Source organism: Petaurus breviceps, unplaced genomic scaffold, assembly GCF_028583685.1.
Source record: "Petaurus breviceps papuanus isolate PSGF00001 unplaced genomic scaffold, PetGlider_PUasm1.0 90919, whole genome shotgun sequence".
Taxonomy (NCBI): domain Eukaryota; kingdom Metazoa; phylum Chordata; class Mammalia; order Diprotodontia; family Petauridae; genus Petaurus; species Petaurus breviceps.
The window spans coordinates 13,556,727-13,577,424 of NW_027187378.1; the positions used below are offsets into that span (position 1 = coordinate 13,556,727).

The following is a 20,698-nucleotide window of genomic DNA, read 5'->3' on the forward strand; positions in this document are numbered from 1 at the left end:
CCTTCCAATGTCTTGTAATTGAACACTTATCACAAGAAACGATTAACTGGTTTTTTTGCAGCTGGAGGTAGAAGAGAATAGCCGATGTGGTCACCAATGTAAGGGGAATTCTAAATGAAGTAATGGAGAAAGGGAGAAAGAGCTGGAGATGAGAAAGCTCACTGGGGATGGCTGCCTGGGCTATATTCAGATCCCTTGGAATAGGTCTGAGTGAGGGAACAGGTGCAGGTAGCTGTTGGATTCGGCCTACAAACTCAACTCCGACATTTCCTATTGTATGGGTTGGCAACCTAAGACCCCTGGGAATTATCCAGATTGATTAACATTTCCAAATGGCCTAAAGGCTCATCCCAACATTTCCAGTCCAGTAGCAGGGGCCATGTACTGGCCCTAGCTCAGGGCTTGGCTACATCTTTCTAAAGCTTGGTTCTTACCCCTGAATTTCTGGTTCTGTCGCTAGAAGCTAGGACAGCTGGACAAATGGTAGCTCATGGACTGCGGCTAGGAGAACAAATTGGTGGAGGAATTATTTATTTGCTTTTCTACTATAAGTCATGGTGGTCTGGGACCAAGTTTAGCTTGTGTGAGAGTTATCTGATCTTGTATGGAGAAAATGCTGACAAAATTTATTTCACTGGAAGTCAAGTCACCTGGTTTATAGCTGCATAATTACAAGACTCCAATACAATATTACATGATCATAAACAATTCCACCACCCTGGGGTGTCCAGGTGAAATACACAGCTATAGTCAAAAGAGGAAGCATTTTGGTGGTTGGAAAGATCACTGGACTTAGAACCTAGATAAGTCTCTGTCTGCCAATCAGCAACCATGTGATCATGGGCATGTCTGAGCACCTACCTGCATGAGCCTCAGTTTTCTTATATGTAATAATATTAGCTAGAGTTTATATAATGCTTTAAAGTTTGAAAAGCACTTTACAAAAATAATTTTATTCTGATAACAATTTTGGGAGGTAGATGCTTTTATTATCCTCATTTTACAGATCAGGAAACTGAAGTAGAAGCAGAATGACTTGCCAAGTTTCAGAGGCTGGATTTGAACTCAGGTCTTTCTGATTCAAGGTCAAGTACTCTATTTACTTTACCACGACCTGTCCAGAACTACGTGCTTGCATTGCCTATCTCTGGGTTGTGAGGAAAGTACTTTTAATAAAATGGTAAATATTTTTTACATCATTTTCATCAAAAACCTAACCAGTTTCTAATGCACCCTTAGGCCTTTCTTTTCTCTTTAGCTAGAAAGACTATTCCTTGAAGTGATAGGTAATGATTAGAAGTCTTTGATGACTTCAGTTAACTGAAGTATCGCTTGAGTTCACCTTGACTTGAATAGATCCTTACGGAGATTGTTATAGACCTGAAAGAGGGACTGAATAATTTTAGAAAAAGAATTCTCTAGGATATGCTCAAGCTACTACTGTTTTTATGAAGCAAAATGTTAATAACTGATTTTCCACCTGGGCTTTGTAGCAATGTTCTCACAGATTGTGGAATTTTTTTCTCTTGTCTGGGAATACTATGAATTTTAATTCTAAAATGACTTCTCTTAGAGAAATATTCAAAGGTCTGACAGAGAGAAATGATACAATAGGATAGGACAATTCCATAATTCTACTCAAAGCAGAGCAGCTAATCACATCTTGCCTTATTTTAGTGAAAATTTTATCCTTCAAAAGGTAGGGTAAATAAATAAGAGTATATTTCAAAGAGTTCAAAAGAAGGCCAGGTAAGATTCTATGGACTAAAATTCTACAGGGGAAATAAGCCCAAGAGAGATGAGAACATCTCAAAAATGGAATTCTAAAGACCCAGAAGAAACAATCCAGATCGAAAGAAAAGATCTGTTTGTATGCATTAAGAACTCACAAATCCAATTTAGATAAAAAAAAAAGATATGAGAACAAATGATGGAAGCAGGAATAAGTAGCTTAAAGAATACGAAAGCATGTCATTTAAGAATATTGTCAGGCCCATTATAGCTCTGAATGAGCTGAGGCTAGTGAGGAAATCTAAGGACAGCCTCTTTTGGTTAAGAGTTTTTTTTTTTTAAAGCTATATAGGGAGAAAGCAGAGGATCCTCCCCTCCCCCCCAAGAAGTTATTATAGCCCCTTTCAATAATAACTGACAGGACAGAGAAGGTGGGCCACCCTTGGCTTCTGTTTTCTCTGCCAAGGAGAATGATCTTTGGATGAGAAAGAACAGAACTAAACTGTCTAATGGGGAGATTAGTAAGAAGTGTTACTTACCTGTCCAGGATGAATACAAGTTACCTGATTTAGATGAACCATATCCTCCATCAGCACTGAAAGAACCAGAAGATTGCTGAGTCACTGTCAGTGATGTTTGAAAGACAGTGAAGAACATAAGTAATGGAGGATATAAGAGAAGTGTCAGCAATGTACCAGTTTTCAAAAAAAAGGGAAAACAATAGAGTCTGAAAACTATGGGCCAGTGAATTTGACCTCAATTCCTGGGAAAATTCTAGAATGGGTCATTGAAGAGATGGTTAGTGAACAGCTAGAAAAGGAAGCAGTAATTATTATGAAGAACCCAACATAACTTTAATAAGTACAGGTTGAGCTTGGCTAATCTTATTTCTTTTTATGACAGGGTTAATTAATTTGCAGACTGAGGAAATGATATAGACATAATTTATCTAGATTTCAGAAAAGAATTTAATAAAGTATCTCATACTATTCTTACGGAGAAATTGTAAAGATATGGGCTTGACAGTAGTATAATGGTATAATGGTTTCATAACTGTTTAAGTGGGTGGAAAGATTGTGGTAATTGTTGATGGGCTCCTAATGGACTGTTCTATATCACACTGCCACATTATATTGAGCTTAAAGCCCACAAAAAATACCCATTTTCCCCTTTGTAATTGGCCCTGTTCCAATTATATGAATGAATTGGATAAAGCTACAGTTGGTATAATTGTCAAACTTTGTGAAGATGACACAAAGTTGGAAGGGATAGCTTAATACAATGGATGCCAGTCAGGATCCAAAAATATCTCGAAAGCCTAGAACACTGGGCTAAATATAATTAGATGAAATCCAAAAGATAAATATAAAAACTTACACAGGTTAAAAAAATTAGCATCACAAGTGCAAGATTGTTAGACAGCAATTTTTCAGAAAAAAAGACTGGGGATTTTTGTGGGCTCTAAGCAAATTTGATAAACAAAAAAAAATTAAGATATTTGCCATACTAAGAGAAGAGGAGATTCCAGGAATAGGAAGATGATAGTCATTCTGTATTCTGCTTTCATCAGATCACATATGGAATACTGTATTCCATTCTAGGAACCACAATTTAGGAAAGATACTCATAAGGAGGCAATCAGGATGAAGGTAAAGGATTTTGATTCCATGTCATATGGAAATTGGTTTTTAAAAGTGGGAATGGTTAGCCTGGAGAAGAGAAGACTCAGGAAGACATATACCTTCAAGCATTTATGTGGAAGGGGGATTAGACTTGTACTGTTTGGTACTGGATTGCAAACACAAGAGTAATAGGTTGAAAGTGCCAAGAAGTAAATTTCAGCTGGATAAGAACATTTCAATTCTTTAAGAGTAAGAATTTTAAAAAAAATTGGCATGTATCCTCAGTCCTCAGATACTATAAGACTGTTTATTTTCCATTGCTCAGATTAGAATATGCATATCCATCACTGTATACATATGCATGAAAATGGGAAAGAGCACAAATGGATAATGAGTTGTGCCCAGAATTAAACAGGACCAGAAGAGGCTAGATTGTCTTCAGGAAATCAATGCTTTCCATCAAAGTAAAGGCGCTCTCTCTCTCTCTCTCTCTCTGAAAAATTAAAGAATGAATGTCACACAAAGAGCAATGGAGAAGACCATTGCAACTCTTTGGAGAAACTCTGAGGAAACAGGAGTAACATGTCATCAATATGATAGGACGAAGTGAAGAGTTGGTATGGCAAAGGCTAGGGATGGCAGGTAGACAGTGTCCAGTTGGCACCTGTGCAATCTCAGGAGAAAGAGGAAGGCCTTCCCAACATATTGGGTGGCTCCACTTTGATAAACTTGTGCAGGAACAGGGACAAGAGTAGCACAGGAGAAGTTAGCACGAATGGATAGTTTGCAGTCAGTATCATCAAATTGAGAAGGATCATAGATTCATTTGAATTTCTGAGTCAGGAGAAACTTCCTAACAATTAGCACTATACATAAATGTAAAGGGTTCCCTCAGTTATTAGTGGGTTTTCTCTCATTGGATTGCTTCAAACAGTCTGGGTGACCACTTGTCAAATGTGTTGCAATAGCAATTCCTTTTTTTGAAATGGATTAGTTTAAATGACCACTAAGGCCCCTTTCTAATTCTAAAATTCGGTGTCAAATGACATCATTTCATCCTGACTTTTTCGACAGATTGCCCCTTATATCATCCCTATTCTTTGATTTATCTCAATCTCTCCCTGTATACTGGCTGCTTCCCTACTGCTGATAAATCTGTCAATGTCTTCCCCATCTTAATAAAAAAAATCCTTATTTATCCATTCATCCCCACTAACTATTGTCCCGTATCTCTCCTCTCTTATGTGGCTAAACTCCTAGAGAAGACAATAGGTGGCTCCACTACCTTTCCTCTCACTACCTTAACTTTTTACAGTTTGGCTTTCAGTCTCATAATTTAACCAAAACTACTCTCTTCAAAGTTACCAACAATCTCTTACTTTCCAATTTAGTGGTCTTTTTCTCTATTTTTCTTGGGGATCTCATCAGCTTCCATGGATTCAATTATCATCTCTACACTGATGATTCTCAAATCTACTTATTCAGTCCTAATAGCTCTGTTGACCTCTAGTCTTGCATCTCCAATTGCCTTTTTGACATCTTGAACTAGATGTCCTATAGAAATCTTAGACTCAACATGTTCAAAACAACTCATTATCTTTCTCCCCAAAACACCCCATGACTGTTTTGGGTACCACTATCTTCCTAGTCACTCAGGCATACAACCCAAGTGCCGTTCTTGACACCCTCCCCCTATATGAAATCTATTGCTAAGGTCTGTCAATTTCATTTTTGCAACATTTCTCAAAATGACTCTCCCTGAAAATGCCACTACCATGCAGAGGCCCTTCCCACTTTGTGTTTGTACTACTGCAACAGCTTGCTGCTCTTTGATCTCCCAGCTATAAGTCTCTCCCAACTCCAGCCCATCCTCTAAGCAGCCATCAAACTGATCTTCCAGGTCTGGCCATGTCATTCCTCTATTCAATGAACTCTAATGGCTCCCTATAACCTCCTGATCAACTATAAAATCCTCTGGTTGGTGTTCAAAGGTCTTTATAACCTACCACCCCCCGGTATTCTTACACCTTATATTCCACAATGTACTCTGAAATCCAGTGACACTGGCCCCCTTGCTGTTCCTTGAACAGGGCATTCCATTTCCCAACTCCAGGCACTTTCACTGGCTATCCCCATGCCAGTAATGCTTTCCCTCCTCATCTCTGACTCCTGACTTTCCTGGCTTTCTTCAAGTCCCAGCTAAAGTTCCATCTGCTACAGGAAGCCTTTCCTGATCTCTCTGACTTCTAGTACCTCCCCTCTATTGATCATTTCCAATTTATCCTGTCTATAGCTTGTCTGTTACATCGTTGTTTGCATGCTGTCTCCGCCTATTAGACTAAGAGCTCCCTGAGAGCAGGGATTACTCTTCATATCCTTAGTAGAGGGCCTGGCTGGTAGCAGGTACTTAATAAATATTTATTGACTGACTCACGGACATATGAAAGAACAAATCTTTATTAAGTAGTTGCTAAGTGCCAGCCACAGTTCTAGGTGATGGGGACACAAAGACAAAAGAGAAAATATCCCTATGCTCAAGTGCTTACAGTATATTGGAGGAAACAACATGTACACATAACAATAAATACAAAATAAATGTAAGGTAACTTTTGTGAGGGTTGAAAGCTACCAGCAGTTGGGGGAATCAGGAAAGGTCATATGTGGGAGATAGTATTTGAGCTGAATCCTGAAGGAAGCTAGGGATTATAAGAGGTAGAAGTGAGGAAGTATACTACATTAAATTCATATACACAGTTTATTCATTCTCTCTATATCCTCACTTAGTGATCTCATCAGCTCCCAAAGGTTCAATTATCATCCCAATGCAGGTAATTCCCTGACCTATTTATTTAGCTCTGGCTTCTCTCCGGAGTTCCCACATTACCAAGTTCCTATTGGTCATTTTGAACTCAGTGCCTATAGGCATCTAAAATGCAACCCACCAGTGACAGAATATTATCTCCTCCCAGGCCCCTTCCCACTCCCTTCTCTGTTGAAGGGATGACTATCTTTTAGGTTGCCTAGGTTTGCAACCTCAGTGTCATTTCTGACTGTTCTCTTATTCAACCCATAAATAAAATCACTTGACAAATCTTGTAATTTGTTTCTTTCCAAATCTCTCTCATATATCCAGTGGCTCCCTATCACCATCAAGATCAAATATAAAGCTTTGTTTTGGGGTAGCATTTAAAGTTCTTTATAACCTGGCCCCTGCCTAACATTGTAATTTTTATTTTTTATATTCTACTTCCTACAACATAGTCTATAAAAAAGCTATACTCACTGATTTCTCACATGACACACCATCTCCTGCCTCTATACCTTTGCATGGGAATACCCCATGTCAGGAATGCTCTCTCCCCTCATTTGTAAGGGTATGCCCGCCTACTGAGGAAAGGCTAAGCAAATTATAGTATATGAATGTAATATTTTTGTGCCATAAGAAAGGATAAAATTTGCGGTTTCAGAGGAAGCTGGGAAGATACCTATGAACTAATGCTGAACAGAACAATTTATACCATGACAACATTAGGAAGTAAAACATTTTAAAAAGACTCTAACATTCTAATCAGCGTAATGATAAAACATGAGGGTAGATGACTGAAGATGAAAAACATCACCTACCTCTCGCCCTCTGCAGAATCAGTTGTGTTTTTGAACATACTGAATGTTGGAATTTGTTTTAGTAGACTGTGGATATAAGGATTTTATTTGTTCTTTTTCTAATTATCCAATTGGGGGTGCAATGGCAAGGAACGATAATGAATGTCAAAAGAAAAAAAGAAAGAGGAAGGAAGAAAAAAGAATGAGAGGAAGGAAAGAAGGAAGAAAATTTTGGCACTCCAGGAGTAGATGGAAATGAAGCAAGAGAGAAAAAAATGAAATCAATTCTTAAGAGGTTTTTATACCCTAGTAGATAGTTAATTATTAATATGCAAAGCTGAGAAATATGCATGTTTCTTTTCCCCCCATTCAGTAATTGCTAGAGATCTCTCATATTTAACTTTTCTAAAATTATTTTTAGGCTCTTAACTTCTTTATCTGTTCATTAAATTTGTTGATGTCTAAATGGGACACATTAAGACCCATAACTATTATATTATTGCTGTTTATTTTCCCTGCAATTCACTGAACTTTTCCTTCAAGTCCTTAGATACTATGCAATTAGGTAACTATGTCAAGCATTATTTCACTATCTATGGTCTTTAAGTTTTCTGCTTATCTCTTTTAACCATACTTTTTTGAATTTATATGAAGCATAATAAATTTTGCTGGTGTCACATTTTTTTTTTAACACTGTGAACTGTGTTCTGAGCATGTTCCTGACAAACACCACTGTTTTCTGCCTTCTAATCCTTTCTAACGCTCCTTATACTGTTTCTTTTTTTCCTCCCACTTCATTATTTATAAAGAAAGGGCAGAGAAAGAAAGAATCTGATTTACATTAACCCCTCTTTTCTTTACCTAGCTCAGACTCCAATCTTTGACAGTTACATTTTTTTAAAAAATCTTTTGAATCCCTATTTTATGATCCATCTTTGGAGTCTAACTTATTTTGCTTGGAATTATTCTCTCTTCTATTACGCACGTTTCCTCTTGTATTTATATTATACTCCCTTTGTGCTTATATTTTTGTTGGGTTTAATTAGTATTTCTACATGGAGCTTTGTGCCTGTGTGAACCCTCATTTATATGATAAAAGCAAGGTCATTAGATGACCACTCCTCCCACCATGTCTGTATACTTTTTTTTTCATGTACCTCATTTATACGATGTTGTTTCTCCTTCTTCTTTAGTGTATTCCTTTCCCCTCACATTTCTTTCTTCTTTTAAAACAAAAACAATAAAAAAATTCCAGGACAAAACCATGTCTTGACTCTGCATTTGTCTTACTTATCTCCCTCTGTGACCTTTGAGGATATTAGGAATCCTTGTGAGCAGGGACTAAGTTTTATTTTTTCTATTTCTTTGCATCCCTAGTGCTTAGCATGGGCATTTGGCACATAGTAGGTATTTAATAAATGCTTGTTGACTTGTCTCTTCTGTCCCTATCAAAATGTAAATAATTGATAATCATGTAGAGCCTTCAAACTGCTCAAACTTATTTACTTTTCTAGATTTCTCTTGTACCCAGAGTTTGCATTTCAGATTGTCTCCAGATCTGATCTTTTCTATCAGATCAGAAATGCCTGGAATTCCCCAGTTTCATTAAAGGGACATTTATCTCTTCTACTCCACTCCCCCCACCCCTGCCCCAATAGGATTATATTCAGTTATGTAAGGTAACTTGTTCTTGTTTTTTTATGCCTTTATCTAGGGTCTTAGAATAATGTATTCCAATATTTTCTTTCCCTTGAGTCATTTGCTATGAAGTCTTATATAATACTGACCATTTCTTTATTTCTTGGTTCCTTTCTACTTGAACTCTTTGTTCCTGGCTACCTGTATCTATTAATATTAGTATTATCATTAACATGGAAACTCTGAATTTCAGTCAAGATATTTATGGTTTCTTTTAGGAATCAAATAACAGGTTCTTTTTATTTTTTTTCCCCCACTGAGTCTAGTAGACTGGGCAGTTTTCTTTTATAAGTTCTCGAAATTTGGTTTTTAGATTTTTTTGTTTGGTCATGTTATTTAGGGAGTCCAATGATTCTTAAATTCTCTTTCCTTGACCTATTTTCTGGGACATTTGTTCTGGATAGAAGATAACTTACCTTTTCAATTTTTTCAATCATTTGACTTTTTTTCTAATATTTCTTGCTGTGGTATTGAACTGTTCGTTTCATTCTATCTTTTCAGGGAATTCACTGCCTGAGTTAAGATTTTCTACCTTCTATTCTTAGCTAGCTATTTTCATTTTCATTTTTACTCCTAAACCCTCATTTCATTAGAAAATTTCACTTTTTGTCTCTTTCTTCCTTTATTCTAGCCATTTTTATCTTTGTGGCCATCCATTTATTTCTCCAAGGGCCTCCATCCAGGTGTTGTGGGATTATACTCTTCTTCTGAGTTTACTTCTTGGGCATAGTAATTTTTTGGTTATTTTTGGTGATTGCTTCTGTTTATTCATATTTTCAGTCTCAATTATTGGTTTGCAATTTTGTTCTTAGTACAATTCCCTTCTGTCTTTTGGATGGGTTGAGTAGGGCTTGTTTTTGTCTTTTCTCACTTGTAGTCGATGTTGCTGCAGTTGCTGCTGATGATCTAGATGGGGGAGCTGGTATGAGGCTGTACAATAACCCTCAGTCCCTGGTTTCTGTTTCAATTATCTGTGGGTTTGGGATGGCTAGGTGGCACAGTGAATAGAGCACTGGTCCTGGAGTCAGGAGGAACTGAGTTAAAATCCGGCCTTAGACACTTACTAGCCGTGTGACCTTGGACAAGTCACTTCACCCCAACTGCCCTGCCTTCCCCCTCCAAAAAGCAAAAAAAAAAAAAAAATCTGTGGGTTCACTCCACTGTGGATTCTAGCCTCAGCTATATTCTGTCTTCTTTCTCTTTGCACAATCCCCAATTGTGAGTTGGTTCACTTCCTATTATAGCTCTCAAAGGCTCAATTGGGGTGCTAAAGATCATGTGATAAGGCTTCCTGCAGAGCCCTCTTAGTGTTATTAGTCAGATGCTGAGTTAGCCCTGATTCCTGCTATAGTACCTCATTCTCCAAAGAATGTATACTCAGGTCTAATATTCCCATGATGTATGGGATCTGGGTCTGTCACTGCTCTTGTTTTGACAGGCCAGGGTGGAGATCTGACTTCAAGTCCCCATTACTGATGTGCATAATGGTTTCTGAAGTGCTGCTCAGTGCAATGGTTGGCAACTTCAGATAAAATTATGAGAGCTTGTACTGATATTACTGGTGAGCCTCCTTTCCCTGGCTTGGATAAGGTCTGGGTATCTTTTTTTGTTTTCTAGTTCTACAGTAGAGGAATTTATTTCTAATTTTTCTCAGTTTTCTTTATTATTAATCTTTCTTAGGTACTTTTAGTTACTGGGATTTATACATGAGAACTAGACTTCTCTACTACATTTCATGGCACCACCTTAACTTGAAATTTCACCAACTCAGACTTTTTTTTCAAAGAAAATAACAATATGACAATTGTTTGAAATTTCAGTATTTTATATAATTTGGAAAAATTGAAAAAGGCATTTTTAACAACTCTTTCTATGAGATGACTATAGTTCTTATTAGGGCAAGATAATTCAAAGAAAGAAGAACATAAACCAGTTTCTCTAATAAATATTAAATAACACATATTAAAATTATACCAGAAATGCAGGGTTTGTTAAGTAGTAGAAAAAACAGAAACATGATATACCATATTTGTAACAAAAACAATAAAAATCATATTACTTTGTTTGAGGAAAAAAAGCTTTTACAAAATACATTTTATGCTTTAAAAAAACTTCTAAAAACAGAAGAATAAATGAACCTTTCTATTAATAACTAAGAACTGGAATTATTAAAAAAAGAAAAATACTAGGGAAAACCTTTACAGTAAGATTAGGAGATAAGAAAGCATGTCCAATGGCAACATTAGAAATGCTAGCTACTGCAACAAGATAAAGAAATTGAGGAAAATAGCACAGGCAAAGTACAAATAAAATTTTTACTCTGCTTTGATAACTTGCTGGAAAATCTCTAGAGACAACTAAAAATTCAAATAATAAATAACTTTAATCAAGTGGCTGGATATAAAACAACTCATAAAACACCAACAAAACCAATAGGAAGGGACAGGAAAAGAAATTACATCCACATGACTAAATAATTTACAAAATATCTGAGAGTCCAGTTACCAAGAAACATACAGGAATTATATGAATACAACTAAAATATTCATTAGAGAAATAATAAAGATGAATTGGAGATATATTAATTCCTCATGATTGGGCCATGATAACAGTAAAAGATAACAATGCTATCTAAATTCATCTACAGATTCAGTGCGATATCAATTAAACTACTGAATATTGATTTTATAGAACTAGAAAAATTAAGAAAAAATTCATCTGGAGAAACCAAGAATCTTATGGGAAATAATGAAAAAAGGTAAAAAGGAAGGGTTCTAGCACTATCAGATCTCAAGCTATACTATAAAGCAATAATGATAAAAATGATTTATTTATGGTTAAAAAACAGAAAGGTTGATAAGTGTCCAATTATGTCCGTGACCCAGAAATAAATAAACATGGTTGCATAGAGTTCAATATACCCAAGGATGTAATCTATTAGGGTGATTCCCTATTTGACAAAAGTTGCTGAAAAAGCTGGAAAGCAATCTGAAAGAATTTAAGTTTAGGTCAAATGTGATCAAAATATAAAAAGTCACAAGATAAATGAAATAGAGGAGAGAGGAAAGGATTATCTTTCATAAATATGGAGAGGAAGAGTTTTGATCAAATAAGGGATATGTAATAGTTATGATCACAAATGATAAAATGCACAATTTCAATTACATTAAATAAAGATCTTTTCCATGAACAAAAAATCAATGCAGTTAGAATCAGAGAGAAATAGCTGGGGAAAATTCTTTGTAGTAAGTTTTTCTGATATAAGTCTGGCTAGCCAAGACATATATTAAAAATGACTCAAATATATAAGAAGAAGAACAACTTCTCAAGAGATAAATGATAAAAGGATATGAATAGACAGCTTTCAAAATATCAATGACCATATAAAAATGCTCCAAATTATGAATCATTAGATAAATTCAAATTAAAGTAACTCTTAGGTCTCACCTCACATTCATCAGATTGGCAAAAATTATTGGGGGGTACAAGTATACTAATTATACTAATGCTGGAGGATTTGTAAATTGGTTCAGTCATTTTAGAAAGCAATTTGGCCCTAAAAAATCACTAAACTATGCATAACCTTTGGCCCACCATATTAGGTCTATACCCATAGATCCTGAAGGTGTTAAGGAGCTGAAGTTTATTGAGTAGAAGAGTAATTCTGGCAGTTGAGTGGATAATAGATGGGAAGTAGGAAGAGACTTTAGGCAGTAAGACTAACCTGAAGGTTACTACAATAGTCCAGGTGTAAGATGATGAGGGTCTGCACTGGGGTGGAGGAAGTGTCAGAAGAGATGTGTGTGTGTAAACATGAAAGATGTTGTGAAGGTAGAAACAAGACTTGGCAACAGACTGGATATGTGGAATGAATGAGTGAAGAGTCAAGAATGACCTTGGGTTTGCCAGCTTAGTTGACTGGAAGGAAATGAAATCCATTTATTACAATAAAAAATAACAAAATGCATTAAGGTCCAGAATGATAATATGAAGGCATTCCCAATTTTATGTTGCAAAGAATATAAGCCAGTGGGCTCTGTAATCTTTGGGGTAAACTTATTTTGGTATGCTGTTACCTCTGTAGTCTTATGGATTACTCATTTTAATTGATTCAATTTAAACATATTCCTTCTTGAATCAATGCCTCTGTCATATTCAACCACAGGGAACAATGCACTCTTTTATATTTGTTTACTTAACCTTTCTCAGAAAACTCAAAATTGCTTGAAACTTTCTCATTTTCTGAGATAAGAAAATGCATATTTGATCTTAGTTTACTAATACAGAGATTCAAAATCAAGAAGTAAAATGACTTAATTGTTCTATGCTCACACTGTCCATGTATTAAATTTGATACCAAGAAAATAAACATATTAGTTTTTCTGATTTGATAGATGTACAGAGAATAAAAACTTCATCTTAGTTGAAGTATGTTTTCTTCTCAGACATATGTGTATGTATATGTTTATGTATTTGTAATGGTAATGGGAATTTGAAGATCTTCCCTGCCCCTTGTATTGGCAAGCTAACAGGTAGCTAGTACTTAGTTTCATGTCATAACTGTGTCAAGTATTAAGACCCAGAACTTGTGAATCCCACAGTGGGATGGACTTTTTGACATAACAGGAATGGGTAGAACAGGGAGGAGCTAATACCGTTTATAAGGAAAAGCCCAAGCTGCGAGAGGACAGAACTTCTGGGAGCAAGCATCTGGAGGCTGGGCTGCTACTGCTGGAGAGAGAAGAGAACTGAGGACTGAACTGAGATCTGAGAAGAGAGGAGAACTGGGAGGAGGCATGGCTGTGGTGTCGATACTTTGTCTGTTTTGATGTTACTTTGTCAGACGCATCTGCTAATAGAGGATGGTACTCTTGTTACAGAAGCCCTGGGACCTTGCTGCTGGTTCAGAAGCCCTGAAAGAGGATTTTCTTGTATGTTTACAGAAATCCTGGAGGAGGGTCTTGCTGATGATTTCAGAGGTCCTGGGACTATACTAATCATTTGTGTTGATTCCTCAGACCTTGTTGTTGGGTCTATGTTGATTTCACAGGCAGAAAGTGAATTAATGAGGATGCCTGCAATGTGCATGGATGTTATTGTGGCTTTGTTAAGCCTTGTCTTCCCAGGAACAGAAACTGTGAAGGACTTGAGGTGGACCAGACACTGTGGGCTTTGATATGGAACAGGAACTGCACAAGAAGCTGGACAAAGAACGGAGAGCTGTCTGCCTTTGAACCCAGGCGGCAGTTGGACAGATTTGGGCAGGAGCTGGGACCATGGAAGAGGAACCATGGAAGCTGAGAGCCTGCCTCAAGTCAAGATGAAAAGACCTCCCCTTGGGTATTTAATGCAAACTGAGAAAATCATGATTTACTGTGGCCTAGGGGTGGAGAACTCTGACCTTTATATTTAGATGATTGAGTTAAGGACTTCTCCAATTAAGAAGAAAGAAGACTTTTTGATTGAAGAGATTAAGACAATGTGACTTAGGGTTGGAGAATTTTGACCTTTGTATTTTGTGTCAATTAAGAATCCTTAATCCTCCTTAAGGATGACTGAATTAAGGATTTACCAAATGACTGTATTACTAAATGAATGTTATCTTTTGCTTAAAACTATGTGACCACTTTGGTGAAAACCATGTGGCCATTTTAGTGACAAGTTAAAATATTGTTAATGCTGTACTTTGATTTCTGCGAATATTTTGCCTTAATTTGTTACTGAATAAATAGAGAGTTGGCTATACTGTGTAATCAGAATCTTGGGTCTGTTCACAGCAGCAGTCCTCTGGAAAGCTGCATGTGTGTGGCTTTATAGTATTATAAAACTATGTGTGTATATTTGTGAAATTTTTGAGAAAATGACTCAATCTCTCCCATGTGTTTTCCATCTTCTCTCCATACAAACACCTCCCCTTCCCAAGAGGTAGGGAATCTCTATTTTATCCTTACACCTGGTAGAAGAGGTGCTGAGTTAGCTTCATGTGGCCTGTGGTTACTGGAGTCATTTGTAATTTTGGAACAAAAGGAAAAAAATGGGTTTGTGATCCCATTGACTTGGATGTTCTTTCCAAAGATTTGATAGCAACTCATGCATTCCTGTTAATTTTATGTCACATTGGGTGGCCTTCCTTGCTTTTTCTTGACACTGTGAATATACCAGTGGAGCCATTTGGGCTGTTTGTCTGTCATCACTGATAGCATGAGATAATCATACACTTTATTTTTTTGAGCTATTGGGGTTAAGTAACTTGCTCAAGGTTACACGGCCAGTTATATTTCTGGGTGTGGTGCTGAGTGTCTGAGCCTGGGATTCAATCTCCAGGTCATCCCAACACTGGAGCCGGTGCTCTTACTCCCTGTGCTACCTGGCCGCCCCTATACAATTTCTTAATGAGATTTTTTGTTTTTGTTCTTCAAAGTTCCTCTTTGGTTATATACTGCAAAGTGATGACATCCATCATGAACTTCTTCATTGTCCTCTGTGTGATAGTCATTTTCAATTCTTAGGTAACTGCTGGAATTCTTGTTTTACAACCACATAGCAATACCAGTTTAATTTATTTTTAGACAGTTTATTGTCTGTGGGAGGAGTTTTGGGTCACTAAAGAAGCTCTGAGATTTCCTAAAGGAAATCCAGGCCATTATTCTTCTCATGTTCAATTCTGGGGCCCAACTTATTATCCATTATAGTACCCATTGTAACGTCTGTTTCATGTAGACATACTTAGGGACAAACTCTCTATGTTACGTATCCAGCTCCTGGGCAACAGGAATTCTTTATCTGTTTGTTCTTTGTTTGTTCTCTCCCATGTGGAGAGTCAAGTCAAACTCATCTGAGTTATAGATCTCTTCTTAGAGGTTCTGTAACATTCTGAGGCTTGATGAAACAAACACAGTATGATCCAACTGAAGGATCTCACTGTTCATAAGAATTTCCTCTTTTTCTTTAAAAAAAATTTTAATGAATATTTTTTTCTTCCAAATCCTCCCAATTGAACAATTAAAAAATACCTTGTAACAAATATGAAATAAAAGTGAATTCCCATAATGGTCATGTCCAAAGATATATGTTTCATTCTATATCTTGAGTCTATCACCCCTCTGAAGGAATACCTCTTCAATATATTGGATCTCTTGCATTATAGTGGTGAAAATCTTTGTCAATCATACTTCCTGTTTTATGTTTCATCTAATATTTATGATCAGAGTCATCGAAGAAGGTAATTTTGGTTGTTATTTCTTTCAGGGAATCTTGAAAAATATGATATATAGATGGGAGGTTCCTTCTGGGGAGTCTTTAATGTATCATTTTTGTTTAATGAATGAAATGCTTTTTCATAATCAACAAATATTAAATACATGAGTACCTTGCATTCTATGGTCATTATGGGAACTTACTTTGATTTCCCATGCATATTTGTTACAAGGTCTCTTGTTATTTTAAATTGTTATTCAATTGGGAGAAGAGAAAATAAAAATGTCTTTTCATCAATTTTTTTTTAAAGAAAAAAGGGGTATTCATTGTGGATAGTGAAGTTCTCCAGATTGACCATATTTCAATGAATTTCAAAACTATAATGCTAAAGATGTATATGGTCCATTCATTATGGAATTTTTTTCTTAATTTTTTTTTCAATAAACAAAAATCTATTTTCTCTCCTTTCCATCTTCACTCACTCACTGGGGAAAAAATAAAAACAAAAGCCACTTAGTAGCAAATATATATTATCAAGCAAAACTAATCCACGCTGGCCATATTAAAAAAATGTATTAATATGCATCCTGAGTTTATCATCTCTCTCCTTTAGAAGGTGGGGAACATGTTTAATCATGGGTCCTCAGGAATAGTTGGTCATTGGTTGATTAGAGTTAAGTCTTTCAAAGTTGTTTGTCTTTATATCCACTGTAGAATATCAATTATGAAAGCATGCTTATTCTCTACTAATAATCTCATAGGTAAATTTAACAGGAAACTACCACATAAGGTTTCTGGGATACTAAATATCCCTAGGGCCTGCTAAAGCATAACAGCAATAACAAGGTAAGGTATTTCCTACTCTTTCTAAGCAGGCCTGGGAAGGTCAGTGAGGGTATTCAAGACTGGCTTAGAGATATTTGACATTTTCCAGGCAACCCTTTAAGAGACCAAGCAAAATACCTTTTGTAAGTTACATAATTAGATGGAGTCCCTATTTCTTCTAAATATCCTACTGGTTGGAATAACAAGCAAAAGTTGAGTGTGGGAAGCAGAGCAGTAGGAAGTGGACCTTAGAATGAGGGGATTCATTTAGATGGCTACTAGGGGTTTGTTTATTTTAAATTGTATATTTTTCTCCACTGGTGACTTTTTCTTTCATACCCTCCTAGTACTTTTTCATACTTTTGCAAAGAAGAAAATATACAATTATAAAACCTAATGTACTTGGGTGCATGGTGAAACAGGTATGCTTATACATTGTTGGTGACACTATAAATTGATTTAATCTTCATGGAGAACAATCTGGTAATGTGAAATGAATCTAAGCCAGTAAGTTCACTTTGTGACCACGTAAAAAAGTAATAATGAAAAAGAAAAACAGTATATAGAGATTTTCATAGCAATGTTATAGATAAAGAAAACCAAAATTGGAAATGACCCAAATGGTCTACAAAACAATCTAAGTAACATAACAGGTTAATTAAATATAACCATATAGACTATGTCGAGGTATAGAAATTTTATATGAAATGTTACATGAAAAACTGAAAATAAAATAATTGTTCACACTAATTTATAACTATGGAAAGATATATGAATTAACAAAGATTGGAAGATAGAAAAGGTCAGTGAGGTGATCTAAGTTCTGAGAGGGTGTATAACCTTTTTAAGTTGGCCCCTTGTAGACTAAGAGACCTTTTGAAAATCTAACAAGACCTCTATTTCCTTTAAAAATAGACGGTCATGAGACAGTATAGGCCTTGTGATAAAACAGGTAAAATAGCTACATGTGGGAAAGCAGAGTGGTAGGAAGTGGAACTCGGAGGACTCATTAAGATGGGTACTGTGAATCTGTTCAATGTAAATATGGATTTTTCTACATTTGTGATGTTTGCCTATATCCTTCTGGAACTTTCTGGAATGATGCTTTATATTTTCTATATGCTGAGAAATGTATTTTGGACTACATAATTACTACTAAGTGCTTACAGAATATGAAATACTGAAAAGTTAGTTACTGTGCTTTCCCATTTTTTAAAAAAGATCTTTTCTCATATTGAAGAAGCTGAAAAAGATGAGGACCAGTTCTTTCCTAAGTATGTCATTTGGGGGTTCATTTCCCTACTCGGTTTCTCTACTCATTTCCCTACTCTCTATATAATCACTTTCAGGAAAATGACCCTGTGAAACACTTATTCTTTCTATCACTTGACTTGAGCCAATTTAGAACCTAATTATGGAAGGTCTATTTTAGAGCGAGTTTGGCAGTCACTAGATAGAAAAATCTTCAAGGTAAATGCAGAAAAAAAAAAAACCCACTTAGTCCGTCTGGTCTCCACTGCTAATGCCCTAGCCTTTTCTTTGTTCACCTTCTCAGTAATGGAACAAGAAGTAATAACAGCCATAGTCACATGTTCACACAAATGACTGTTACCATGAATATGAAATATCATTAAATTTTTTTCTTTTTGAAATAAATTCTTTAAATTATTCCAAATGAAATTTGGTTGAATATCATTTCTAAAAGCTGATTTGGAAAAAAAAAATTGTTGGCAACTGATGATCATTCCTGGATAGTTGCTGAATAGTTCCTTATGACCATGAAGAACACTTGAAGAAGCAGGATTGTTTTGCTTCATTCAGAGTGCAAAACTTAGGATGAATGTGTGGAAGTTATACAGAGACAGGTTTTAGTTCATTATAAGGAAAAATTTTCTAGAAATTTCAGATGTCCCAAAATGAAATGGGATATTTCAATGGGTAACTTTTTCATTACTTCATATGAAATTGGGATGATGACTTGTCAAGATACTGTAGGGGAGATTCTTGTTTCAGGTATGGGTTGAACTACAGTATGACTTTAAAAATCTATTACAGCTCAAAGGGTCTATAATTCTTCATAGGCAATGTAAAATGGCATGGCAACTTTCCTAACTAAAAAGAACATTTCAGATTTTTTAAAACCTTCAGTTCTTTCAGAAGACTAAATGAAATGTCCTCATGAGACTCCATTCTAATGTAAGTATCTCAGCTTCCTTATCTGTAAAACAGAAGTATTAGACTAATAAGTTCTAAGATCCTATGATCTTAGGTCTACTGTTAGTCCATATTGTTTATATATGTTATCAGTAATACCATAAACAAAGTCAGTATCCAAAGAATAACTTTGTGAAACAATTTCTTCTCTGAAACTCCTATTTTTACAGAGCTTTGGCCCCATCCTTTTAACCATGAATGAAGTTTTAGATTCTTGTTCTCCCTAATCATATTTCCTTGCCAATACATCAACAAGATAATTGCTAAGAGGATTACTATATTATTATATATTAAGCTAACTTCCACCTGCTTTTCAGGCACACGTAACAATCAGAATAACCCTTCTAAAACAATTTTTTATCATGTTGATTTTCAAGAACATAGAGAGGCAAATATAACTTGTCATATAAAACTGCTCTATACCTCCCTTTTCAAAGTTCTAAGTCTGTACTATTCAGATGTAATAGAGTTCTTCCAATCATACTTCTACTCTATTTTTGTTGCTGTGGACTCTAAGAAGGAAATAAAAAGACAGCTCTTTTGCCATTAAATTTATATTTTACTGGAGATGGACAATACATAAAAGACTAAAAACTTTCAAGGTTATAAATTAGTACAAATTAATATATAACACAAAAAATTAAAAGGAAGAACAAATAAGCAATTGCAACAATGGTAGGGTCTAAAGGAAGTTTGTTGAGGAATTTTAAGAAGTGAGGTTGCTGAAATTGGGTGAAGGGTCTTAAAAGTCAGACAGATGATGCTGGAGTTCTTGTCAATCTGCAATGGAGACATTCTGAAGTGGGAGGAGTGGAAGGGAAGAATTTAATTTATTAAATGCCTATAGTGCGCAAGGCTCACTCAAGTCTCACTTTACAAATATTATCTCATTTGACCTCCACAAAGAGGCTGTGAGGTAGGTTCTAGTGGTATCCCCATTTTACAGATGAGAAAAGTGAGGCAGACAGAGGTTAAGTGACTTGACCAGAATCCCACAGCCAGGAAGCATGTGAAGCTTCATTTGGCTTCTGGATTTCAGACCCACTGCTCTATCCACTGTGCCACCACACAGTTCTCTTTTACAAATATGCTACAGAGCTAGAATAAATCACTGCACTTTTATATGGCCTGTTTCTTTCTTTTTATATGTGAAGCAGGATGGTTGGTAGAATATGCCAAAGTCCTCTAATAACATATAATTTGTGCACTATCCATAAATAATGACTTGAATTGAGTATTACTCTCCTAAGACATGAGATGAAGAAGCTGTCATTAAGTATCAAAACGTCCCAGGATAATCGGAGAAACAGAAATCCTGCACTTTAAAGGACAGATGGTCCATTAGACAGAAAAAATATTGAAAACAGGAGAGTTCTCAATTGGAATTCCACCTCTGACATTCAGTACCTACATAACCATGGGCAAACCACCTAGCTCTGCAACTCAGTTTCCTCATTCAAAAATTGGGATGATGTTAACAAATAACAGGGCTGTCATATGGAAAAAATGCTATAATGAATTTTATAAATATTAAAATGCTATGTAAATGTCATTATTGCAAATAAAAATCTTGAGGAGAAAAGACTCTATACAAAAGAATGTATTATCAAGTACTAAATTGTAGTACAAATTATAGTTTCAAGAAATGCAGATGATTATCAAATGTATATCTCCACCTCTGAATTTTCTTTTAACCAGTACTGTCAACTGACTATAGTTATCAACCCCAAATGTAAATACCAGCACCACAAATACGACATGTTCCAAATAGTATTTTATCATTTTTATCCCTAAAATGCTATTTCTGG

The 20,698-nt window shown here is 35.8% G+C and overlaps 1 protein-coding gene across 5 annotated transcripts in view; it reads right to left on the minus strand.

The window, feature by feature from the left end:
• Positions 1-20,698, minus strand: part of RALGAPA2 (Ral GTPase activating protein catalytic subunit alpha 2) — a 440,153-nt gene that overhangs the window by 11,734 nt on the left and 407,721 nt on the right. Inside the window, exon 40 of one of the 5 annotated variants that reach the window (XM_069075494.1) lies at positions 2,192-2,326. The exons of the other annotated variants lie outside the window; for them this stretch is intronic. Coding sequence (XP_068931595.1) covers positions 2,250-2,326 — 77 coding nt within the window. The 3' untranslated portion in view covers positions 2,192-2,249. Of the gene's footprint in view, positions 1-2,191; positions 2,327-20,698 lie in introns of those variants that run through there. 5 annotated transcript variants of the gene reach the window in all.